Raw genomic sequence first — 17,740 nt, 5'->3', positions numbered from 1 at the left:
CATTCATGCATTTAAAAACACTTTTCAAATTATATTGTATTTTGCATTTCCATGTGTTTGTGTAGGAGAAGTGTTTTCAAGGGAAATAAAAGTAGAACGTATGCTTTGCTCCTCTTTTTTTGTTTCATTATTTATAAAATGGGAGTAATATTATCTACTTGGAGAATTGTAGTTAAGAATTAGAATGATATGTATAAAATACTGGCCCATCATAGGCCATCAATAAATGATAGTTGTAATTATTGTTACTACAAAATATTATTTTGTCCAAAGAATAAAAAGACCTTGCTTATATTCTGCCTTTTTTCCTAGATAAGGTTAGCTTTTGAAATTGTACTTTTTAAACAAATACTCATTTTTTTCCAGTAATTTTCTTGAGATCATAATGGTTTATAGCCTTGTGTAATTTCGGGTGTGCATTATTATTTATCAATTTCTGAATAGACTTCATCATGTCACTACCAGTAATGTGGCACAATGTTTTTGTTTCTTGTGCTTTAGTTTGATTGCAATGTAAGATGCTTAGTGAATGATAATTTTTTTGTATTCTGGGTTATATAATGTTTTGGGGGCCTGGATTATGTAATATTTGAGAAAAAACAGACTTCAAATAGAAAATTTATTTCCTCATGAGACTTTATTTTTATTACACAAGCAAAGTTATAATTAGTAATATAATTTGAAAAGCCCAAATAATAACACTGAGGAAAAAACAGGGAGTAAAAAAGTCAACACATAACTTGAAGGGGATTTTTAAAAACTGTCACAATGTTACACATATCCTCTGTCTACTAATATGTTGGTGAAGACTATAAGTTTTGTAGTAAAACATTATATCAATTCGAATAACTAAATACTAAGAAATGCTAATCACATAATTTTAGTGTCAATCTGATTTCTTTTCCAAGTTAGAATAGCCATGGCCATACTTGGTGTTCTCTAAAAGAATATGGATACTACCAAAATCAATGTTCATTGTGTAAAGGAGAAAGGTGAGATATTGACAAACCGAATCTTTATTCAACATCTTCTTCCATGCTGGTCTGCTCTAGGGCATGTATCTCTCTTTCAGGTAGTAACCCATATTCATTTAGGAAAGACTCCACATCCCCAGCAAAAAATTCTTCAGCAAACTGTTCAGCAACACTAAGAAAATTGCTTATGAGTTCCCCACCTTTGTAGACGAGCAGGGTGGGGAGTACGTCTGAGGAAAAGCGATCCCCAGCACCGGTATGAGAAGCTTTTATTTTGCAAAACTTGACCATAGGGTATTCAGCTGCGAGGCATGCTAAGCTACTGTTTAGAGCATCACAGCCCTTAATGCCATCTTCATAAATGTGAACAACGATTGTCGTGCTCTTCTGCTCCTTTTCAATGGTTTCTAGGAATTGCTCCCCAGTTTCTAGCTCATACACAAACCCATATCTAGGCCCAAAACTCAGCTTCTGGTGCATATCCTGCATACACTGTCTACGGTATTTACGAAGGCAATTTTCATCTTCTTTGTCTTGGTGGATTAGTTCATATTCTTGAATGCTCATCTGGGAGTAGAGAAAAGAAATGGTAGACATCATTCAGTCAGAAATTCATGTACCTTACACACACCACAGCCGTTCTCAACTCAAGGGGTTTACATTTGCTGTCTTCTACGCCCTTGCCCCCACTCATGATGTGGGCTTCTCCTTCACCTCCTTCAAGCCTTGTTCAAATGTCACCTTTTTTGATTATGCTACCTAAAAGAATCCCCACCCCATGCTTTCTATTTCTTTTACTAGTTTATTTTTCTTCATAGCAATAAACACTACCTTATATTGTATTATACATTTATTTGTTTAATTGTTTAATAGTTTTTATAAGTGATGTGTTCCACGGGGTCAGGAATTTGTCTCAGTCGTCACTCTTCAATATCTGGCACATAAAAGGGATTCAGTAATTATTTCATGATTAAATGCATGCATTACTATTTCCGAATATAGTTGAGCCATGAGATGGTTGTGATTTCAGTCAGAAATGTGCCACTTGACTCCCCATCACTTTGGGTGAAAAAACCCTAGCAAGGGCCACTCTGGAGTGACTTTCATTAAAAAAAAAAATGTATACAAACACACACATGCACATGCACACGCATTTAAATGTGTCCCCAACAAATGCCTTTGGACATTAGTGTATCCTCCACAAAAGCTATTGAAAAGATTGTATCTTATCACTTATTGATTTTCTGGACTATGTAGGATGGAATACAAGTAAGACAGCTTTTACTACTATTTGGAGTTTATCAAATTAGCCGAGAGATTAATGCTGGACCAGGAGCATCAGGATCACCTGAGAAGTTCTGGGCACTGCCAATTTTGGGGCACCACCCCAGATCTACTGAATCAGACCTGTAAGGGTGAGGCCGAGTGTGCCATGTCTAAACAAGCCCTCCAGGTGTTCTTATCCACTGGCTTAGGCTAGAGAAAAGACCTAACTTCTATCTTCCAAGACAGCTACTTTTCACTACAGCTGGCATATAAAATTACCTGTGGAACCTTTCTTCATAGCTATACCATAGTTAACTTATTCAATAAAATGTTGAACACCCTTAAAGACAAAAAGATATAAGGGAGCAAAGATGGGACATAGTATGGTTAAGAGAAGTGGAGCAGCCCAGAACCATGGAAGTTGGACGGCTCCCCGGGGGGATCAGCTGCCGCTGATTTATCAAGTAGCAACTGCTGACAATTTTTAAAGTAGAGAACCAAGAAGGCAAGAAATTAGTATTTATGGAAAACCTATGTTTTAGGCACTTTACATAGATTATTTTACTTAATCCTCACAACAAACCTATGAAGTAGGTACTTTGACTCTCATTTTGCAGAAGATACTAAGATTCAGGTTAAGTAGAAATATCTGGTGCTTTTACTACTTCCTTCTTTTGTTTCTGCCTCACATTTATTTTTCTAATGTCCTCTTTCTTTTTCTTATATTATTTTTTCTGCTTTAAGATTATTGTCCCAATTCAATTTCTTTTAATGCTAAAAATTGTTAAATGTTTCGTATAATTTTTAAGTTGCTGCCATTCTTCTGTTAATTTAATAGGCTGAACTATACAGATATTAATTTACACATGCATTTGAGCATTCTTATGAAAACTTGTTCCATTCACATAATCAGGCAGATAGACATTTAGGTGTTCAGATGCATTTCTAAAGCTTAACCGTAGAACGATAGCTTTAATAATTATAATGCCTCTCATTTGTATAGCATTTTACATGTTTCAAAACACTTTTCACATTTATTTTCTCTTCTTCTCTTCACATCACTTTAAAACAAATGGAGGAGATTTTGTTACAATTCCTCAGATGGGAAAATTCAATTGTTTCACCACTTTAATATTCTGAGATAATCTCTATTAACATTTTAGAGATCACCTTTAACGTATCTCTTTATGCACATAGGCATACGTATTATATGACAAGTAAATAAGTGAGATTTTTTTTCTGAATACTGCTTTAAAAAAAAAAATCATGGATGAGGCCTGGCCCTGTGGCCAACTGGTTAAAGTTCTGTACACTCTGCTTTGGCAGCCCAGGTTTGCAGGTTTGGATCCCAGTGGCAGACCCACTCCACTCGTCAGCCATGCTGTGGAGGCATCCCATGTACAAAATAGGGGAAGATTGGCACAGATATTAGCTCAGGGTGAATCTTCCTCACCAGAAAAAAAAATCATGGATATGTTTTTAAAAAAAGTGTGGCTTATTCTGCTTACTTTCTCCCTCCTCCTTGCAAAGTGGAAGTTGAGAACTCTCAACCTATCCCACTCTTCCAAATAAATGATATTGTCAACTTAGTGAGAATCTTTCCATACCTTTCTACATACATGCTCATATAATCACATAAGCATAATAACATATTCAGTGGGGTATTTTTTTCATTGCTGTAGAAAATGGGATCATATATGTAATTTAACATTCTCTGTATCTTGCTTTCTTATAGTGTGGAACTGCCTCTAAGTCAACTCATGCATTTGTAACTCGTTCTTTAATAGCTGCCACATATTTCTTAGTATGGAATGCCTTCATAGGCATTGACTTCATTTCTACTTTTTTTTTTTGCCAGTACAAACAATACTGTAATAAATATCTTTGAAATATGTCTGTATTTTATAATGTTTCTAAAGTGATTCTTTAAAGTTATTTACACTAAAAACACATTGTAAATTATTTACTATTGGTTTTTCCTTATCTTACCTTTCTGCTGAATCTTTCTTTTGAGTCTTTGTCATCTCTGCTCTGAGGAGAGGACATTTGTTTGAGAATCTCCTTCTTGCAAGGTGGAATTGAATCACTATCTTCACTCTCTAATTTAAACTTTCTCCAATCATTTATTACTCCTTTGGGTCCTGGAATAAAATTAAAAATAAATTGTTTCCCTTTTTATTTTTAAAGGGCTACTTATACAACTGAAATTTGTGTATGTATCACCATGGAAATAGACTTGTCATCTTCTGCATCAGAAACAAACATCTTGTTTGGGCTAGAAATTTCTAACTGCCCTGCTCGTAAAAATGTTCTCCCTCATTAGTCTTGTTAAATGGGTTTTGGCAAAGAATGTTTCTGAAACATCTGCATTAATGAAAATACAAATTATGCACTTTGAATTATTGGCAAAATTTGGGAGTAAAGATATTTAAAAATTAGAGTATACAGAGAAAACTAGAATTTTAGAAAATAGCATTTTTATTCAAGAAGAAGCTTCAGCAATAAACTAAAATTGGCACCACACTATTAACAAAGGAAACTAGGATTGTTGAGGAAGCAAATTGAAATGTTATCAAGTTTCAGAAAACAACAGTAACAATAGCACATGAAAAACAACCAGTGAGAAGGAGGCCTGACCTCAATTAACAAAACTAAAATGGCTTTAAGAAAATTGTAACATAATCATTCAATTCCTTCTAAGATTCTAAGAGTCTTTTACAAATATAGAAAGAGTGGGATTTGCATATTTAAGAAAATTAGTTAAATCAAGGATGATCCAGCCATAATTCTGATGTTCAATTGCCTTGATAAATAATAATAATGCTTGGAGGAAGGTCTAAATTCTTGAAAATATGCAGTTTTAAATATTCTTCACTAAAGCTTAACCATATCCATACTTTAATATTGCATTATATTTGTGGGTGTAGTCTCTCTCCTACATATTACCTAATAATTTTTAACTTATATAATATATAATTTTAAGATAAATTTATTTATATTAATTATATTCAGCTAATGAATTTTTTTGTTTACTTGTGTAGTTTTTGTCTTCTAGATATTTCCATATATACAAAATATGCATGTGTAAAGCATGTGTTTATGTGTGTAGAAAATAGAATCTTTTTTTATTCCTGTTTTTTGCAAATGGTAGTATATTATACACACTTTTCCTCACCTTGTCTTTCCTCTTACTTCATTATATATCTTAGAGATTTTTTCACATGCATATGTAAAGAGATTCCTTCTTTCTTTAAAAATGGAGGCGTGGTATTCCATTGTGTAGACATTAATTTACTTAGTTTCTTATTGATGTACATTGTTGCTTCCACTTTTTTCCTATGGCATATAATTCTGAGTGAAGAACCTTGCACGTACATTTTTTTCTATCTGTGCAGGTCTATCTATAGGTTATGGTAATAAAATTGTTTGGTCAAAGAGTATATACATTTCTAATTTTGATATCGCTAAACTGCCCTTACAGAGGTTGTACCAATTTACACTCCTACCAGTTATGTATAAGGATGTCTCTTTCCAAAATGTATTATTAAACTTTTTTACTTTTGCACACTTTTGCAACTATAGTTCTAACTTTGTAAGTGCCATTTGTTTTTTCTGTGAATAGTTTGTTCTGTCTTTTGCCCATTGTTCCATTTGGTTGTTGGGTTTTTTTCTTATTGATTTGTTGGAGCTTTTAGTATGTATTAGGAAATTAACCCTTTGTCTGTCAATTGAGTTGCAAAGGTTTTCCTCAATTTGTTAAATGCTTTTTGGATTTTTTTCCTAGATGGCTTTTAACAGACAGCAGACGTTTCCTTCCTCCCTTCTTTCCTTCTTCCATTTCTATAGCTGAATTTATCAATCTTCCTTTATAGTTTCTTGGTTTTGTGTTATACTTAGAAAGATATTCCTCACACTGCCATCATAAAATGAATTCCCATGCATTTTGTCTAGTACTCATATGAGTTCGTTCGAACTTCTGGCTAAATTTAAAGGTTCCAATTCATATTATTAAAAGAGAGAAGGAAATGTTAGTCAAGATTCAATAGAGTTAAGAGAAACCTGATTTTAAAAACGTAAGCCATGCCGTTTGACTTTTAAAGTCTCAGTAGTGGTATATAGATAGCTACACACAATTTAACAGATTAAGAAAACAAGCTCTCGATGAAATGAATTGAAGTCTTAGGTTTTCTGGAGGAATATCGAAATCCATTTGATTTAAGAATGTTGTATCGCTCCCCTTATTTTTTTCAGATTCAAAAAATTAAAATTAAAAACAATTTGTTTATTTGCCTTTTGGTTTATTTTGTTTACGATTGTGAGGAAAGTCCATAGTGTTGGGAATGAGAAGAGAGGAAAGTGGCTTAATTATAGTGTAGATAGAGAGGTCATGTGATAGATGGACAAGAGGAAATTTTCAATAATCAGTGGTTTTCTTATTCTTTGACATCTAAATAAAACTGTTTTAAGAGTATCTGATTTCAAATTAATTTACCCACTCAAATATTTTTCAGATGATTCTATTAAATCATTCAAAGATATTACTTAAATTTTAACTGGATAGTAGCCATAAGAAAATTAGAGATCTCTGGATTTAATTTTAATTTAGTAGTTACTTTTTTCTTCTAGCTTTGCTTACCTGTATGTGTGGCCTGTCCTTCAAAGTCTTCCTCCAAGCTTTGTCTTCTGGCTTCTTCCATTTTAGGGGTTGGATTTCATATAATCTATAGGAGGAACAAAGAAGTAATGATGATAGATGAATTCTAGGATATAAATACGTATATACATATATATATATACACACACACACGCATACATGTATATACTCCTGTTGCCGGGTTCCGTGGTAGGTTAAGGGTTATCACTAAGTGATGAAATGTTTAGAATGTTTCTGTCTACATCATAAAACAGCATTAATTTAATACTTATATTATTAAAGATTTCTGAACCTAAGGATTTTACATAAGTCATAGTTTGTTTTTCTTTTACTTAAAAAGCCTTCAGTTTAGGTCTGTGTACTTAGTGAACATTTTTTATTCACCTTTTAAATTTTTTTATTACTGTTAGTTACCAAATTTCATAAAATTATATCCCAATATTTTATATAATAAAAATGTTTTAATAATTATATACTACTTACAGTGTAATATTTTTCTTTTTTATTACTTTTATTTACCTAATTTCATAAAATTACATCCAAATATTTTATATAAGAATGTTTTAATTATTAATAGTTATATACTTACTATGAATACTTACTATGTGCCAGTCATTGTTCCAATTATTCTATGTGTCAAAATAATTTAATTCTCACACAGACATATGTGCCAGGGACAGTTGTGAATGCCATTTTACAACTGAGGAAGCTGAAGGACAGGGGATTTAAGTTTCTTGCCCAAGATCGCATAGTAAGTAGCAGAACAAATATTTGAATCTGGATTTGATTTTAGAGCCAAATCGTAAACTATTACACCATTTGGAAGTTAACATACTATAATAGAGTCATTTTTCTCGATCTAGTTGGACAAATCCAGCTTCTAAATTGGCCTTAAACAATGATGATCTAAGAAACAGTCTTATGATAAATCTACCACCACAACCTCTTTCCATACCATAAAGCAAGTTTTGGTGATGTTATCCACCAATCAAATGAAAACAACCAGTATTTATGTCTACAGAATTTTGAGAAGCTAAAATACATCACGAAATCTACCAAAAGCACATGAAGTTTTATTCATAGGAAACTCCTTGATGCCCTCATGTAGAATGTATTTGTTCTTGGTTCACACTAAATCTAAGCTATTTGCTTATTTATTTTTCCATTATCTGGAAAACTCTATTATTATTTATACTAGCATATTGCCTATGGGGTCCACAGAGTTGTGATTTTCTTGAAATTTCCAAGTCAGGGAGGATATACTGATATATATCTTTTTACTCTTCCTTCTTCCTCCACCTTTTCCCCTTTGCCTCTTTCGAAGTCAGTATTAAGCAATGATATCGTCCAGCTTGTGCTTTGATTCCATCTTAGTTTTTTACTGATTTGCACTTCAGCCTTGGACTTGGTCTGTTTGGTGCTTTCCCAAGGCACAGAATGGTAAACCAGAAATCTTTGTCTTGATTCCTTTTTACTTTGACTTCTGCTCCCAACATTTGGACTGGTCTCATAATTTTATTGTTTCCCTCACGACAATCCCTACCTGGAATCACTAGAGGTCAAATGTCTTTGCCAATTTGATTTTACTTCCTTGAACAAGAAAAGGGTTTTAAGAAAAGTCTGTCAAGCGAATAACAATCCATTCTCCAATATTTATGTCAAGTAGAAGTGCAATGAAGAATATTGAATTTAAATGGACTTAGTAATGAGAAAGAATAAAGGAAAATGGGAATAAAGGAAAATGGAAATAAGTAAATGTTGGACAAGAGAAGCTACTTAATTGCTTACTGAAATTATTTAAAAATAATTTTTGCATCTAAGAAAAATGAATATTATTAATTTGCTTCAAGAGAAGACTAAAGAACAAAGTAATGGAAACTTATTTGATAACTTCAATAGCTGCTTAGTCCCTAGGAAAGTGGACACTCAGCCAGTCTTTTTGTTTTGCAAGAGTAGATAGTTAATTTAGCGTAGCTATTATTCAAAATAAATATACATAAGGTTTAAGAAAATCTAAAAATAATTTCATTTCAGATGTTGAAGAGACAGAAGCATAGCTTGCTTCCTGACTTGCTTCGTGCCAATGTATTTGGAAATCTGATGAAGAAAAAAATTTCATTTTTCAAAAAGGCTTTTGCCAATTTCAAATACTCTTTTTACTGAAAAGGTAATCCAGTTACTTGGGAAAAAACCTGATTCATTGATTAATGTATGTGATATTAGTATATGTCAAGAATAGACTATGTGCTAGGCATTTCCCTGGGCTCTAAATTACAAAAACAACACTCCTCCAGTATGGCACTCACAAATACTAAGACATGTCAGCTGAGTTGCCTAGTTAGTAAAGACAGAGTCCATCCTTACCTAATCCCTTCATTTGAGTTAGGGCACAAAGATTGGTGAAATTTACTACTGTTTACTACTAGGAGAACCTGTGAACAGAGACAGAAATTGGAAGAAAAATCTTGACACATGGAGCATATTGCTTGCACTGCTTGAAGACACTAGAGGAAGACACAAGTTGAGTGTAATTAGCTGTTGATATATTTGATATATCCTGTTAATATCCCCTGTCATCAACTCACTCTCAAATATTATTGTTCAAATAATTTATCTTCTTCAGTCTTTGCATTAGTATCCTAGAATTAATCGAATTAGTACTTGGAAGGTGCTTAGATTCTGACACATAGTAAGTGTTATGTGAGTTTGCAAAATAAAGTAAAAATATATCTTTTATGTTTGTATATACAATATAAAAGTCATTTAAAAAATATGGTCAACATTTGGTTTGCAATGGTATTATTAGTGGTTAAAAAAATACCATGTCTGCTTTAGGTTAAAGGATTCAAAATAACAATAGGATTATTACAAGACTTTGGGTGATAGTAAACTCCTCTGTGTGTGATTGGAAATTGGTGATAAAGTAGGGCAAGAAGATAAAAAAACTGCTACCTTCACCAATATTTACTGTGGTTCAAGAGTTACTTTATTTTCCATCTTACATATTGTAAAAATCTGTGATGTTGTTCTTTTGTGATTTTAGACAGTTATAATATTGTTTCAATTAATAAAAACTGTTAATTTTTGGATGACCTCTGACAGAATATCATTCATTCAAAAGGGTACTACCAAACTCTTCAAAAGTAAAAGTAAAAAGTTAATATTGGCTGAGAAATATAGTTTAAAATATAGTTCTACCAAGTTAAGGTTTTATTTTCCTCTTAATTTGGGATTTTTATAGTAATTTAAAACAATGACTTATATGGGATAACATTTCTCAGACTTTGTCCTCAAAACTTTAACACCTTCCAACCGTAGTTTAATAATTACTAAAAAATAAAATGAGACAATTTTAATCAATTCTGCTTATAGTTCCTGTTTCACACATAATAGTGATGATCTAGAGTAGAAAAGGAGTAAAGTTCTTAAACATTAGTTTTAAAGGACTCTTTAAAAAAACCCAAATCCACCCCTAAAATATTTCATTATCAACATTATCCTTGTTCACATGATACTGTGATGACATTTGTTAATCATTTCAAATATGTCGATCTAATCTAATCAGAATATCTAGTTTAGGATTGCAGATTCTCAGTGTTCCTGAACTAGAACTGTTGTAGTTGACTGGTAAATTTTCAAATAACGGGATCATCTCATCTCTGTACCCTAGACTGACTTCTCTCCTAGCATCCACAACAATTTCTAAGACTTATGTTTACAGGTCTTTTTCTCCACTACTGTAAGTTCTTTGAGGACAGAGTTTTTATTTGTCATTGTCTTACTTCTTATAATTGTTTCACATGTTATAAAAACTCCACAAATGATAGGAGCAATTTATAAAGTACCTACTGTGTTCCAGGTACTTTATATACACTATTTTTAATTCTCACAAGACTATTATCCCTGTTTTTCAGATGTGGATTTTAGGCTCGGAGAGATTAAGTGAGTTGCAGAAGCTCAGAGAGGTAGTATGGATTTCGTAGAGGCAAGTTTCAAATTCAGGTTTCACTTACTCTGAAATCTCCAAAATTCTTGTTTTTTTTCCACTGTGCCATCACCTCTTCAGTGAAATACTTAATGAATGCATCAATTATCAAAACAAACCAACCTAATTTTTGTATAAATATTAAAACCAAGATAAGGATATGGAAAATAACAAATCAATAAGTCACCACGTCCCTAAATTCCTTGAGATAGTACTTATTTGAGTGACATATTTCTCTATTAGGAATTAAACTTCATTAGTTTATACTGAATGTAATAGAAAAGTCTGTTAATTTCAAGTTATCTGAATTAATTCTGAATGACTGCTAATGACTCTGGAAAGTTAATACAAAGGAGAATATGGCTTTGCCTGCTGTTGGTTCTTGACAATCATACATATTGATTGAGAATTTATCATCAGTCCTATGTCTCTGGATCATTTATAAAAGCAAGTGTAATAGGCAATATATATCATTTATGTATCAAAATAAAATTAGGAAATGCTCTTTATAGAACTACTCTTGCATGTGTAGCAAAATTATGGAAACCTTACCCTGAGCTTTGTGTGGAGATTTCTGCAGCAAAGTGAGATATTTCACTCATGGGCTCACATCAACCACTTAAAAGAATTAATTCTATACTTAAATTCTATACTTAATTCTATACTTTTATATCTATACTTATATATTTAATTGTATACTTAAATACTACACTTAAAAGAATAGTAATTGAATTTTTAAATGTAATCGAAGTAACAATTTTATGGCTGCAGCAATCTTTAAGATCAATTTCTAAAATTAAGCCTATTTTCTTTGTCCCAATATTATGTAGCCTATTTTATATAAAAATCTTCTCAATGTGTGGTTTATCTTTCAAAACTGACATTTCAGTCTTTCAAACTTTCTGCCACTTTTCTATTTGTCAAAAATCACATAAAACACAGTTTCCTGGTACATTAGTCTGCTTGGGCTGCTGTAACAAAATGCTACAGACTTCGGTGCGTAGACAACAGAAATTTATTTTCTCACGGTTCTGTGGGCTAGCAGTCCCAGATCAAGGCCTGGCAGGGTTGGTTTCTGGTGAACCTTCTCTTACTGGCTTGCAGCCAGCCGCCTTCTCACTGTGTCCTTACATGGTGGAGAGAGAGGAGGCTCTCTGGTGTCTTTGCTTATTAGGACACTAATCCTATGGATCAGGGCGCTACCCTTATGACCTCGTTAAACCATTAATTACTTCCTTATATTAATTACTATCTGAAAATACCATCACATTTAGGGTTAGGTCATCAACATACGAATTTGGGGGTACACAGTTCAGTCCATAGCACCTGGCTCTGACTTTTGTAACGAATTATCTAAATTATGTAGATGCTGGCTACCATTTCTGTGCTCTGGGCCTATATAACCTGCCTTTTCCTTAATTTCTAAAGCTTTGGAGCCTCTGGAATTCTCAGGGTTCCCCATCTATGCTCTAAGAATTGCAGTTAGGGAAAAGAGGCATACCTAGGATTAACTTGTCCATTTTTTGGATCCTTCACTAGTTCTTTGCCTGCTTCTGGACCCTATTGCTGGGATACCACAGAAGGTCCTACAAAAATATAGGCCAGAAAGCCCCTGCATGTCAGGTTATACAAATGCCAGTTATTTCCTTGGCTAGTCACTGGGTGGTTCTGATGTCCTAAGGAAAATATTGGTGTCCTATACTAACTGCAATAGAATCTAGACTATTGCTCTAAAACTGTAAATCAGGAGAGTGATACATAGACATTGGATAGAGTATATGGGTTCACCTTAGTCTAGGTTAGATGAAGTAACTAGTAGTACACCCAAGAATACATCATATAGCAATATTTTCTGCACAGAGGAAAAAAAGTTGTTTTAAGCATTTCAATAACTATTATTTTCCATTGAGAAATAAAAGGTGTAAGTGCCAGGGAGAAAAAAGCTCACTAGAAGTATTCTGTTTTATTTAGTAGTGCTGAGGTTCAGGTAAATGTTTTCATTCCTTTTTTTAAATTTTTAATTGTAATTAAAGGTTTTACATGCCATATTCTGATACTGGTTTCGCTAAGTACAAAGTGAAGACGTTACACAACCAAACGTTAAAATTACCTCTCTACCCGTGACATGCATGACATCTTTCCATGGACATAATGCAGAAAATAGAGAGCATTGAAGTGGATCCAATGTAAAATTTTCAAAATAAGATAATTTTTTTTGTTGTGCAATTTAAAACAAATAATCTTCCTTCTCTTTTATACCTGAATGCATATGTTTCCTTCTCGAAACACGTGGAGTAGGAAGCTGTTTCAGAGAAGTTACTGTACTAAAATGACTTTATTGTGTCTGAACATGATTAGCCATGGGATATAAATAACTGACTGGGAATCACATACTGAAGTGCTTGATTAAAATAATTCTTTAACTCAACTAAAGTAGAATTTAGCAAATTATCTACCTTTAAGGCATACTTGGAATATATTGTATTATTGGATGGCTGAAACCAAGCAAAACTGCGAGGTGGAGAAAAATCTATAGAAATTCTGCTTCACCTTCACTTTTAATAGAAACTTGGATTCTGTGTCTTGATCTGTGCTCCATAGGGTATCGCACTGTATGCTGCTCACTTTTGCAGGGCTTCATGTGCTATCCTTTTCTACCTCTGAACGCACATCTCCTTAGATCTCTGCTCTGCTGTGTTTTCCAAGGTGACTGCGAGCTAATCTGATCAACTAAACCAGGCTAATGTTCTCACCAGTGCTAATATATTTACGTCAGACGTTTTAACCCCTGCCATGACTGTCTTCCCCAGTGTCACATTGGGCTCCTGTAGAAAACGGTTCTGCTTTTTCTTTCTTAATAAAAAAAGTGATTAGTGGTGGGAATTTCTCATCAGTAAGGTCTGACAGCACCATGTCAGATCTTGGGAGTTATTACTGAGCTTGTGGAGCCCTCCATTGTCTCTCAAATCATAAAGGTAGCTCTAATGATTTCACCCAAACTGTAATTTCCTCTTTCTTTACCCTACCCCACTATTTTATTTAGTGACTTTGAGAACTAGAGATTTTTAGTAAGAGGAATGTGGTCTTAGGTTTAATATCAATATTGAGAGGATTTTATGCCTCATAATATATCAGTTAATTTCTCAAAGTGCTAATTGATGTTTATATGACTTCTCCTTCAAGGAAAAACTAAGATTCTTGTGGGCAGGAACCATGTATTACATTGCTTGCAAGTGGGAGGACAGCATAATGGTTAATACATACACACTTGGGTTCAAATCTAGCTCTGCCAGTTATTGGCTGTGTCACCTTGAGCAAATCACTAAAACTCTCTGTGCTTTAATTTTCTTATCTGTGAAATTGGAGTAATAATAATGTTGACTTCAAAAGGCTGTGTGAAGATTAAATGATATAAAACGTATTATGTAAACTCGACATTATTTTGTGGTAGAAACAATAGTTATTGATTGAAAATGATAAGTAATAAAAATTTAAAATACTAAAACCAAATATTTAAAATTAATAATAGATGTAGTCAGGGGCTGGCCCCGTGGCCGAGTGGTTAAGTTCGCGCGCTCCGCTGCAGGCGGCCCAGTGTTTCGTTGGTTCGAATCCTGGGCGCGGACATGGCACTGCTCATCAAACCACGCTGAGGCAGCGTCCCACATGCCACAACTAGAAGGACCCACAACGAAGAATATACAACTATGTACCGGGGGGCTTTGGGGAGAAAAAGGAAAAAATAAAATCTTAAAAAAAAAAAAAAAATAATAGATGTAGTCAAACTAATCTAAGTTTTATTAAGGAATAAATACATATATGCACTGCTTGTGCCTAATTAACTCCCCTCCCAAAGAATATATATGCGTGTGTACATAGTCACATATATTATACATTTATCTCAAAACTGTTTTATATTCTCCTATCTCATTACTGACTAAGGTCCTTTATCATAATACTGTGATTTGCTTCTAGTAAGGTCTGTTTGCTACAAGGCATTTAAGAATCTGAAACCTGAAGGGGAGATTAATTTGGAGTCATGAAATATAGGCTAATAAAATGTACATGAAATGTCTGGATAATAATAGTAAAAAGATTTTCTGAAGATGTGTGTATAAGTGGAAAATGGGCAGTGAAGATGTAATTTGAATGTAACATACTTGTTTTCCAATGAATTTACTTTTCTACCTATGATTTTACGAATCCTAAGTGATTTTCTGTTTGGTTTTCCTTTTAGCGTTTATGTCATAGTGGTTTATATATGTTTTCTGAATTTCAGTTGTCTAATGGAGTAGGATTTTGCAGAGACAAGTAACAACATTCAAGGATTTCTGTTGCCATCTTTTGTCATTCTAGTTGTTAATTTGGGGGTAGGTCAACTTTTACGTTTTTGTATCATAATGAGTTGTCTTTAAAAATAAATCCCCAGAAGCATGAGTGGACTATAGGACACACTATCCTCAAAATGGCTGTAACAAATAAATGCTAGGCAAATGGTTGGCACTAAGCAAATGTTAGTTTTCTTTCTTGTACATATAAAACACACTTTGATGCTATTAAAAACATCCCTTACTTTACTTTTCCCCTCTCTAGTATCTGAAGTGCATAACTTTGATAGAAGAATTGTGATAGAAACTTTGATATAAGACATTGCAGAGTAGATATAATATTTTCTTAGCTTCTACCCTTCTCAAATAATTTTACTTTTTCAACAAATCAGGCTGGGCAGATGGGAGAAGTAGGGAGCCTTTTAAACAATTTGTATGTCAGGAATGCATAACAAATACCAATCCTCTGTTTGTCAATCAGTATTATCAGTAAAAACTATTCTTGGAAAATGTGAACTTTCAAATTATAACTGAATTCTTTCTTCTAATAAAAGAAAAAGATATTAACCTATCCAGGTTTGCTCTTACTACATACAGATATTATCTTACTTATTCTAAGAAAACAGAAATGTCAGTATCTTGCAGAAAATTCAGAGCAGATATCTTGTTTTGAATATCTCTCTGTCTTGTAAATTCCAGCACATTTTGTTTGAATTCCGTTAAAGACATTGTCATGAATGGTTCATATATATTTTGATAGTAACATATAATATCAAATCCAGTCTATAAACATTATATTTAGACAAAAATTTCCATGATGAGTTAGATGATCTCTAAAATTTTTTTCTAGCTTTAATATTAGGTGATTCTAACTACCATGTATAATGGTCAAAAAATCTATATATTTAAAATAAATTCTATAATTACAAGCTATTTTTTCAGTTCATAAAAATATTTTGTGACAAAACCTGGGAAAACCCTACCTCATTCATTTTCATGATGAAAACTGTAAGGCTTATTATTATCACCTCTATGGGAGAGAAATAGAAGAAAAATAAACAATTGAAAGAAAAATTTTACCTAATTTAGAAAATATCAACAAACTGTTTGTATTCTTTTCCTTTAAAAACATCGTTTTCTGTCCCATTAAATTTTTGACATAATCTTCTGAAACAGACATTATTATCCCACTTTAAAGATTAAAAAAACGAAAAACACACAAAAATACAAAATTAAGAAAAAAGCCCAAGGACACACAACTGGTTAAGTGTTTGGGTGAGAGGTCTGAGTGCTTTAGTACAGAATGTAATATGCCCTTTCACAGATTGGGAGTCAAATTTTCGAATACAAAGTACAAGGAATCATCATTTCTTTCCTTTAGTTATCCCTTCACTCAAAGGGAGTATTGAAAAATTTTGAATTTCAAAATTAATTCTCTATTCATGGTTTTATTTTAACTTTCTAGAAAATCAGACTCCAAATTCCATGTTTGCCCTGAATTTACATTGGTGATGATAACCTGTGCAAATCACTTTAGGAGGAAAAGATACGCAGTATTTAATTGTCTTTAGAGTAGATAAATCCTTAGTCAGTGTTACTTTGAAATAATTTAAAACAACACACAATGATAAATAAACAGTGAAATCATTATTCTTTCCCCTAAGGTAAAATTTTTTAAATTATATTATTAAGAAGGACTCACAGTTTGGTTCTCTGTTCCCGGTGTCCTTGATTATGTTCCTGTCTACTGTCTACTGAACTCCCCTTGAGCTTGGACAGATTTAAGCTCAGATTTAAGCTCCCTGGATATTGATGACCCTGGCAGAAATAGCTCTGAACAAGTAATAGGATTGACATAAGAGAATTAACAAAGCCTATTCATTAACAGTAAGGCAAAACCAAACAAATAAACTAAAAATCATCAAAGAACTTGAAATCCTTATTTTGTGTCATTCTTTGTCCACTTATTTTATGTTATTCGAGAAAAAATTTTCTCTCTTTCCAGCATGGACTGATATCTGTTCTCAGAAAGTCGCTTGCCATTTTCTGAATGAAAATTAGTTTTTCTCATCAAGAAATTTTTCTTGATCCAACTGTGATAACTATCCATCTCAATAACTTCACTGGCGTAGTCCATTTTTTCTTGTAAAATTTACCGAACAGCTATTTACTTCTCCCTTTTTAAAAAGTGCCCTGAAATGTCTTGTGTATTAAAGCCTCTGCTATTCCTTAATTTTTTTGTTTTGGCAAAAAAAAAAAAAATCCTGGAAAAGTTTGAATATAGTCTTTAGTAATGTTAATGACCTCTGCCTTGTTATTAATCTTCCCTCTGCTTTATTGTATTTTTTTAAAGTCTTGGTTGTTTCATTATGTTGGTCATTTCACTTTTCCTCCATGTGCCATTCAAAACAATGAACTTTTATGCAACAACAATTTATTGACTGACTAACCTTTGCTAGGGGATGCTTTTATAAAAAGTGTTATTGCAGTCTTCAGAAACAAGACCTTTGCAATAGGACTATTGGTTCAAGGC

The 17,740-nt window shown here is 33.0% G+C and overlaps 1 protein-coding gene across 1 annotated transcript; it reads right to left on the bottom strand.

Annotated features, from left to right (window-relative positions):
- Positions 1-617: 617 nt before the first annotated feature.
- On the bottom strand, positions 618-16,990 carry PDC (phosducin). Its single transcript, XM_070497738.1, has 4 exons — positions 16,910-16,990; positions 6,877-6,961; positions 4,230-4,381; positions 618-1,541 (listed from the first exon to the last, which is right to left on the bottom strand). Exons 2-4 carry the CDS (start codon positions 6,935-6,937, stop codon positions 1,017-1,019), a joined length of 738 nt encoding a protein of 245 aa, XP_070353839.1. The 5' UTR covers positions 6,938-6,961; positions 16,910-16,990; the 3' UTR covers positions 618-1,016.
- Between the last annotated feature and the right edge of the window lie 750 nt (positions 16,991-17,740).

Source organism: Equus asinus, chromosome 25, assembly GCF_041296235.1.
Source record: "Equus asinus isolate D_3611 breed Donkey chromosome 25, EquAss-T2T_v2, whole genome shotgun sequence".
NCBI lineage: Eukaryota > Metazoa > Chordata > Mammalia > Perissodactyla > Equidae > Equus > Equus asinus.
Note: the sequence above shows the minus strand (reverse complement) of the source record. Positions and strands in the feature narration are given on the sequence as shown.